Source organism: Meriones unguiculatus, chromosome 15 (genome assembly GCF_030254825.1).
Source record: "Meriones unguiculatus strain TT.TT164.6M chromosome 15, Bangor_MerUng_6.1, whole genome shotgun sequence".
Lineage (NCBI taxonomy): Eukaryota > Metazoa > Chordata > Mammalia > Rodentia > Muridae > Meriones > Meriones unguiculatus.
This window is the reverse complement of record NC_083362.1, coordinates 25,041,189-25,050,331: the sequence shown is the minus strand read 5'-3', so window position 1 is coordinate 25,050,331 and position 9,143 is coordinate 25,041,189. Positions and strand designations below refer to the sequence as shown.

Below are 9,143 nucleotides of genomic sequence, written 5' to 3'. Positions count from 1 at the left end.
TCAATCCCAGTCCCAATAGAACAGTTAAAGTTGCAGCAGTGATTGGCTCTCTTTTTTTTCTTTGGGGTACTTTTTTTATCATCATATTGGCTAAGAACCTCTTCTTGTGAGTGATAAATCAGCCAGGGTACAAATTGAACTAAAACACAATAATCATTATGATCAGACAATATTTTGCCATTAACACAGGGAGTCAGCCCTGATCCACAGGCCCTCCATCCCTCAGGGGGAGGGATCAGGTATTTATCATCTGAGGCAGTTACTCTCTCAGTTTTGTTGCATAATTCTTGAAAAGGAGCTGGTACTTTTCCTAGGCAGACACCTTGCCTTTTATAGATTGTAAAGTCATTCGGGCGTGTCCTTTCTGCTGCCATCTACAGTCCTTGGCCTCCCCAATAATATAATTATCAATGAGTTCTATTCCCTCATAATAAGAGGGCCTAACATCATAACATAAACAGCAGGAAGAAGTAAGTTCTGGTTGAGATGCATTTAAAATCTGGAAAGTATTCAGCAGCATTAACCAAAGGGGGTCATTAGGGTCTGAAGGGGGCTTTATTGAGGTGGAACTAACTGGAGCCTTAGCGTTTGCGGGGGCTGGCGCCAATGTAGGATTTGGCTTTGGAGGTGCCGGCCTAGGCGCTAGGACATCATTAGGTCCCATAGCCACAGGTGGTCAATGGTACTGGGCGGTGTGACTTGCAATTTAATTGTAAAAATGAATCCATGATTATATCCAGTCTGGTATAGCCTAAGACCCCAGGTTCTCCCAGTTTCCTAAGAGTGGAAGGCTTTACCTTTGTCAGTGAAGTTTACCAGTACCGGATTACAAAACAGGCTTTGGCATTTTTTAAGTAGTGGATTAGCACTTAGGTCCATTCTTGAAACTGAAATCAGGTCATTCTCTGGGAGATGCCAGGGCACAGTGCCTGTGGATTCACACCCCCAGCTTGAACAGAAAAATGTATCTGCTTCGCCACAGGTGCTAACCCCATATTTTGATCTCCCTTCCCCAGGGCACACATAGAAGGGGGTATCTCGCAAGGCCATCCTTTGTGTCATGTGTCCACAGCCTGCCTCTCTGGGGAAGGAGAATGGCCTCATGAAGCAGCCTCCACCTCCAATGCAAACCAGTTTTTTAAAATGTGTATCCATATCTTGATCCCCCTTAGCCAGTTGGCACAGGTCAAACTGGAGATTGGGCCACCAGGTTCCTCGAGGGGCTATTTTAGACGTTGAACTCATAATTTCTCCTGTAGCTGAATGGATAACGCTCCAAGTTAAATTTAGGGGTTGATGTGGATTACGGGCTGCCTGATTCTGAAAGAGACTTAAAGTTATAGTTATTAATTGGAGGAACGCTGTAACTTTAGCTTGAGCGGGTTGGCGTTGTCCTTGGAGACCTTCCATTCTGGAGCCGCTGGAGTCAAATAATCCTCTGGGACGGAGAACGGGTTAGCTGGCCTAGCGTGTGAGTAATGGATCCAAGCAGCAATCCCGTCAACCTTGATAGCCGTAGGAGTGGTCAATAAGATGATGTAGGGTCCTTTCCATCTAGGTTCCAGTGTATTCTGACGAAACTGTTTCACGTATACCCAATCTCCGGGCCGGAATTTGTGTGGCTCTGGTACTGGGCCTGCTTCATAAAGAGCACGTAGTTTAGGCCAAACATGTTTGTGAGCCCACTGGGTGGCTTTGACCCGAAAAAGTAAGTCATCTTCATCCATTTCAGCAACAGCATCAGTCTTAAGGTTGGGTATTATAGGAGCTGGCATCCCATACATAATCTCAAAGGGAGTTAAACCTAGCTGGTAAGGGGAATCCCTGACCCTATAGAGGGCAAAGGGGAGGAGCATCACCCAATCAGCGCCAGTCTCCAAGGTCAATTTAGTTAAGGTCTCTTTTAATGTTCTATTCATTCTCTCTACCTGTCCTGAACTTTGGGGCCTATGTGCACAATGCAATCTCCAATCTGCCCCAATAAACTTAGCTACATTCTGACTTACCTTGGACACAAATGCTGGTCCATTATCTGACCCTATCATGTGAGGAAAGCCATACCTGGGCAGAATGTCCTCCAATAATTTCTTTGCCACAATCTGGGCAGTCTCATCTTTGGTGGGAAAGGCTTCAGTCCATCCTGAGAAGGTATCCACGAACACCAGCAGATATTTGTAGCCATATTTTCCAGGTTTGATTTCTGTGAAATCAACTTCCCAATAAGCCCCAGGTCTCTTACCTCGAAGTCGGGTCCCTGGATGTTGTGATTGGTTGGTGGCATTAGTCAGTTGACAAGCTTTGCAGTTAGTCACAATGTCATCTATAGTCTTATGTATGTCCCGGAATGTTACTTTTGATTGACGGACAGCATCTGCCATTCTCTTAGATCCCATGTGGGTAACTCTGTGAATCTTTTTAAGGATTGTTCTGGCTAGAGAGTTTGGCAGGATTAACTTACCCTCAGATGAGTGCCACCATCCTTCTAAGCATTGACTCATAGGCTGGTTTCTTGCCCATTGAATCTCCTCTTTTGTGTACCAGGGTGCATTTGGTAAGTTTGGATCAGGTGGTTCTGGTAGTATAGCAGCCAAAACATTAGTTGTTTCCTAGAGTGCAACACTTTTGGCTGTTCTGTCAGCAAGGTTATTTCCCATTGCTATCTTAGTATTATTTCTCTGATGTCCAGGGCAATGAATAATGGCTAGCTTTTTGGGAAGCCATAAGGCTTTTAGGAGCCAAAGGATCTCCTCCTTATTTTTGATGGTTTTTCCTTCTGCTGTGAGGAGTCCCTTCTCCTGATATATAGCCCCGTGTAGGGGGGCGGTGGCAAAGGCATAATGACTATCCGTGTATACATTGATAGCCAGCCCTTTGCCCATAGTCAGAGCTTGGGTCAAGGCTATTAATTCAGCCCGTTGGGCAGATGTTCCTGGAGGAAGAGGTTGAGCCCATATTACCTCAGTCTCAGTTGTTACTGCTGCACCTGCCCTCCTCTGACCCTCATGGATGAGGCTGCTTCCATCTGTAAACCAAGTGTGGTCAGCATTTTGCAAGGGTGTATCCTTAAGGTCCTCACGAATGCCATGTGCTCGGGACAAAATTTCTTCACATTGATGCAGAGGCTGTTCCAAATCCGGGTCCGGAAGGAGGGTTGCTGGATTCAAGGAGGCAGGGGGCTGAAAAATTACTCGACCAGAATTAATTAACAAAGTCTGATAATGAGTCATACGGGCATTACTTAACCATCGATCGGGTGGTTGTTTAAGTATCCCTTCTATGGCATGGGGGGTGGTTACAATCAGATTTTGGCCCAGTGTCAATTTATCTGCGTCCTTAACCAGAAGTGCAGTTGCTGCAATGATTCGAAGGCATGGTGGCCATCCAGCAGCCACAGGATCAAGTTTCTTAGACAGGTATGCTTTCGGTCTTCTCCAAGGCCCCAACGTTTGTGTCAGCACCCCTTTTGCCACTCCTTTGTTTTCATCCACGAACAAGTGGAAAGGCTTGGTTATATCGGGTAGCCCAAGAGCTGGTGCTGACAGCAAAGCTCGTTTGAGTTGTTCAAATGCCTGTTGCTGTTCTGCAGTCCATTCAAAGACCTTGGTTCCTTTGGTGGCTTCATAAAGGGGTCTAGCTATTTCCGCAAACCCAGGTATCCATAGTCTGCAAAAGCCAGCTGACCCCAAGAATTCTCTCACCTGACGAGGACTTGTAGGTGGAGGAATACTGAGGACTGTTTTCTTTCTAGCATCCAATAGCCATCTCTGTCCCTTTTTTAGAATATAGCCCAAATATGTCACTTCAGTCTTACAAAGTTGTGCCTTTCTAGCTGATGCTCGATAGCCCAAGTCCCCCAAGGTCTGCAAAAGTCTCTGTGTGCCTTCCAGACAAGCTTGCTCTGACTCTGCTGCTACTAGGAGATCATTAACATATTGAATTAAAGTAATATCTGGATTTTCTTTTCGGTACTCACCCAGATCTTCATGGAGGGCTTCATCAAAGATGGTGGGAGAGTTTTTAAATCCTTGTGGCAAACGAGTCCATGTCAATTGTCCATTTATCCCTCTCTCAGGGTCATTCCATTCAAAGGCAAAATATTTTTGGCTCTTGGGGGCTAATAATAAGCTGAAGAAAGCATCTTTTAAATCTAATACTGTATACCAAGTCTGCTCAGGTGACAAAGAACTCAGAAGAGTATAAGGATTAGGCACTGTTGGATGTATATCCATTATTCGCTTGTTGACTTCCCTCAAATCCTGGACAGGGCGATAGTCATTTGTATGAGGCTTTTTTTACTGGTAGTAAGGGAGTATTCCAGGCTGACTGGCATGGCCTTAAAGCCCCCTCAGCCAGTAGTTTTCGAATGTGAGGAGTTATCCCCTTTCGAGCCTCTTGGGGCATGGGATATTGACATATTCGAACAGGATCTGCCCCAGGCTTGAGTTCAACAAACACTGGGGGTCAGTGTTTTGCCAATCCCATTCCTCCAGTTTCTGCCCAGGCTTGGGGATATCGTGCCAGCCATGTCTGCAAGTCACTTGAGGGGGTAATTGGCTCTTCAAACAATCTATATTCTGCCTCAGAGGCTAAATTTAGAATCAACACCTGTATTGGGTTGCCTTTTTCATCTAATAGCTGAGGCCCTTCTGATTTGAAATGAATTTGAGCTTTCATTTTGGTAAGCAGGTCCCTCCCCAATAGGGGATAAGGACACTCTGGAATTACCATAAATGAATGGGTTACCCGGCCCTTTCCTAAGTCCACCGTTCTTCGGGTAGTCCATGAATATTGTTTCATACCTGTGGCCCCTTGGACCCAAGACCTTTTTGATGAGACTGGTCCTTCAGGTTTCAGGAGCACTGAATGCTGAGCTCCAGTATCTACTAAAAAGTCCAAAGGTTTCCCCTCCACTCTCAGAGTTACCCTAGGTTCGGGGAGGAGATCTGAACCCCGTCCCCCTCTGTTTTCCCCCAAAGCCAGGACCTTAGTTTGGGACCTGGGTCCCTTATGAGGGCAGTTTTTAGCCCAATGTCCTTCCTCCTTGCAGTATGCACATTGGTTCTTACCCAGTGGTGGTTTGCTTCGTCCCTTGGGTCCTTTGTCTTGAGCTATCCACTGAAGTTGGCGCCTCCTTTCTCTGGGGTCCGAAACATTGTTGGCCAAGAGGACTTGTGCCAGATCCCGGTTTAAAGCCTTTCCCGTTTTTAACTGCTTTTCCTCAGAGCTGTCCCTGTTATTATACACTCTCTCAGCTATGTGAACCAAATCTTGCAATGTCATCTGTCCTATTCTTTCCTGTTTCTGCAATCTTTTTTTAATGTCTGGAGCAGACTGGTTAATGAAAGCCAAAGCAACTGTACCTGTATGTTCAGGCTTTTCTGGATCTACATGTGTATCTCTGTGAAAGGCTTCACTAATTCTCTCCAGGAAGGCGGCTGGGCTTTCATCCATTCCCTGCCTGACATCATATACCTTGGCCAAATTAGTGGGCCGTCTTGCAGCTGCTTTGAGACCTGCCAACAGAGCCTGACGGTAGACTAGGAGACGCTCCCTACCTTCAGCCGTGTTGTAATCCCAGTTGGGCCTCCTGTAGGGAAAATAATCATCAATACAGGCTTGATTTGTAGTTGGAATTCCTGTAGCATCTGGGACATTTTTTTTTTGTGCCTCTGAAATAATACGTCCCCGCTCCTCTGTGGTAAACAAAACCTGTAAAAGCTGCTGGCAATCATCCCAGGTGGGCTGATGGGTGAAAAGAACAGTTTCAAGGAGATCAATCAAATCTCTAGGGTTGTCAGAGAACTTGGCATTCTGAGTTCTCCAGTTATAAAGATCTGATGTGGCAAAAGGCCAATAATGGTGAGGTTGATTGCCATTATCATCTGGTGGTCCTGTGGCCCGTAGGGGAAGGACCGTAGAATCTGCCTCTGTCACTTCAGAAGGAGAGGCTGCCCGGTGGCTCCGGGTCCTCTGCGCCGGGCCAGATGGTGGTAAAGTGTCTGGCACTGAAGGATCTGGTTGAGGGGTGGGAGGAGGTCTATATGGAGGGGGTGGAAAAATGGCTTCCTCTGGAGTTCCATCCTGCAAAATAGGGTGAAGGGGAGCAGAGGGAGTTGAAGGGGCACCTTTGGGGTCTTTTTTCTTAGTCTCAGTCATCAGAGCAGTGACCTCTGGTTCCAGAGATTCTATGGAAGGAGAATTGTTAGTGGGAATCAGAAAGGGCTTAATCCATGGAGGTGGATGAGTCACCAGGTTCTTCCAAACTACAATATATGGCACCTGATCTGGGTGCCCGCATGCTTTCTGAAAAACCTTATCTTCCACTGCTAAGACGGTGGGAAAGTGGAAGGTTCCTTCTGGTGGCCAGCCCACATTGAAGGTGGGCCATTCTGAGCTGCAAAAAGTCATCATTTTTCCTTTTCTCACATCAACTGAAAGACCGTGAGCTCTAGTTTTAACCTCTCCAAAATGAGTCAGAATCAAGTCAAGGGGTTTGGAAGTAGTCTGTCCCATATTGTCAGTCAGTCTATTCGTTAAAAGAATTCAAGAGAACGCAGAAGAAGTAAGGAGAACAATTTCAACAAATAGTAAATCACTCATGCACAAAAAGAACCGGCCGTCTAAGACAAAAATGAAACCAAAGGCAACAACTTACAGCCTATACCCAGGCTAACATCACAGGACAAAACTGAAATCATAGAAACGAAAACAGCCACAGTTTTAAACAAAAGTAAAATCAAGCACTCTCAAGTAGACGCAAAACCACAAACAATTAATCACAAATATTAAACAGTAAGTCCGGGCACAACACCAACGGGGGGGGGGGGGGGGACAATTAATCACACACAGAAACCAAGTAACACTGACAACCTGGACTTCTCTGCCACAGAAGTTCCAGAAAACCGATCCTCACTCCAGTTTCCCTATCCCAGGAGTTCCGAGGAGGTAAAGACAGATCCTCATTCCAGTCCCCCTATCCCAGGGGTTCCGAGGAGGCAGAAACAGACAAAACCTGGACCTCTCTGCCACAGAAGTTCCAGGAAACCGATCCTCACTCCAGAGGCAGAAACAGATCCTCACTCCAGTCCCCCTATCCCAGGGGTCCCGAGGAGGCAGAAATTCTAGGACATCAAAATGTCTTTTGAAGCCCCCACAGCCTAGGCCCCGACACGTCTGTCATACCTAATCTGGCTGCTCCCGTAAGCACCTCGAGGCTTTTCAGGAAAAGAAACTAAGAATAAAGGCAAACAAACATTTAAAGCAGACAGACAACATAGAAGACGTTACACTTACCCGTGGGACTAAGCTCTCCGGGTCAGGAGTCCTAGAGGTCCCGAGGCATCCCGGATGGACGAGCCCCCAAATGTTATGCCAGGTTCACGGGACCCTCAGAGACTACCAGGAGACGACTCGATGCAATTGCAAGAGAGCTTTATTACGAAAGTGATCGAACTCGGGACCCAAGTCTCACTGGCGCAGCAGTAGAGAAGTGGGACCCTGAGCTCTGAGTGAACAGGATTTTTAAAGGGAAAGTCTGTGAGCAGGGGGTTTCCATGGCAGCAAGCAGGGGGGCACAAGCCTTGGCGTTACAGAATTGGGTGAAGTTTAGCAGGGCAGGGTGACCTTTTCTGAGGCACACCATCACAATGGCTAAGGCATATAATCACAATGGCTATTTTTCTAAACCATATCTGAATCATTGGGGAGAATTTTCCCACCCGATTTTTAACCGATTCCCATTGATTATTGCCAGGGAGTTTGTCTCTATTTTCTATGAAGCATTTATTCTATTATATTTCCTGCAGGCTGTTGCTAGGAGAGTTAACTTTGTTTTCTGCCAGGTGTACACTCTGTGATATTTCCTGGTACCTGAATTCAGTTCCTAGTCAAAATCTTTATTTCATAATGGAGTTATATTCTGGCTAAATTAAACTCTTCAAGATGTCTCATTTACTACCAGAATGCCAGGGTAATTTTAAAAACATCCAAAAGACTACAAATAGGATTATAAAAATGCCAAAGTTGCAGAGTGCACACCTTGCCTAATAATGACAATTTCAGCTTGATAAAAGAAAATAGTAATTGCAGCCAATTGCTGAATTGATTCTGTAAAAGGATCTAAGTCCATAATGACACTCAAACCTAAAAAACAAACAAACAAAAAAAAAAACCCAAAATAAATAGATAAATAAATAAATAAAGGCTTAAAAAGTGCTAAAAGTAAATGTCTCCAAATTCTCCCATGTACACTTAGAGAAATGCTTTGTAATGATTAAATATGAATAGTCTGAGTAATACATTTATGTTTTTGTAACTAATGCAGTGAAAGCCCTATGGGACACATTGTAATTCTAAAAGCTGCTGGGGTAAAATCTAAAATTATTTCTGTTTATTTTAATTAATAATTAGAATATGTGAAAATAGATTAAATTTAAATCACCAAATACTGTGATATCAGTGTTATAAATAAGTAAAATGTATGATGTCAAAGAAGACATGTTTTGATATTCATCACACAATAGATATGAAAACAATTTGGAAACTCAGCGACAACTTGAAAGCCATATTTTAAAGTTCACAGTGATAACTTAGCTCATCAATGCCTATCTACAGGCTCTCACTAGTCAATAGTGAGGGGACCTGTGCTGCAAACCTTGTTAGAAGATGTGATATAAAGGATATATTTTATTTTGTTTTTACATTATTTGTTTCTAATGGAAAAATTCATATGATAAATTTTGATTGTGGATTCTGCTCCTCCAACTCCTCCCAGACTCTTCCCATGAAACCTAGGCCTTTGCTCACCACCAACATTTCCATGTTTTTTGAAAACATCCTTAGTATCTTAGAATTGATCAGCTTGGCCACAGTTGTAAAGTGGCTGTTTTGCAAGACTTACCTGTGCTTTTCAATATAGGAAATGACGAAGATTGTGGATTTTGGAAGCTAAATAAATGGTTTTGATGTTTTTAGTCTATTTATACTGTTTACAGCCCTGAGTAAGTTGTTTATTCTCTATTCTGATCACTCATTTTCAAAATAATATGAATAATTTTATTTTAAAAGGCAACAGCATTTCTCTAATAAAATGATTATATTTAAATGACATAATATAAGTGATATACAAAATTTAATAACATCTC

At 44.1% G+C, this 9,143-nt stretch overlaps 1 protein-coding gene across 1 annotated transcript; it reads right to left on the bottom strand.

Moving 5' to 3' along the window:
- Positions 1-1,298: 1,298 nt before the first annotated feature.
- Positions 1,299-6,156, bottom strand: LOC132647943 (uncharacterized). Its single transcript, XM_060367828.1, is given in 4 exon segments — positions 1,299-2,522; positions 2,589-4,292; positions 4,294-5,742; positions 5,914-6,156. Coding segments are annotated over 4 exon segments (4,572 nt in total). The 3' UTR covers positions 1,299-1,346.
- Between the last annotated feature and the right edge of the window lie 2,987 nt (positions 6,157-9,143).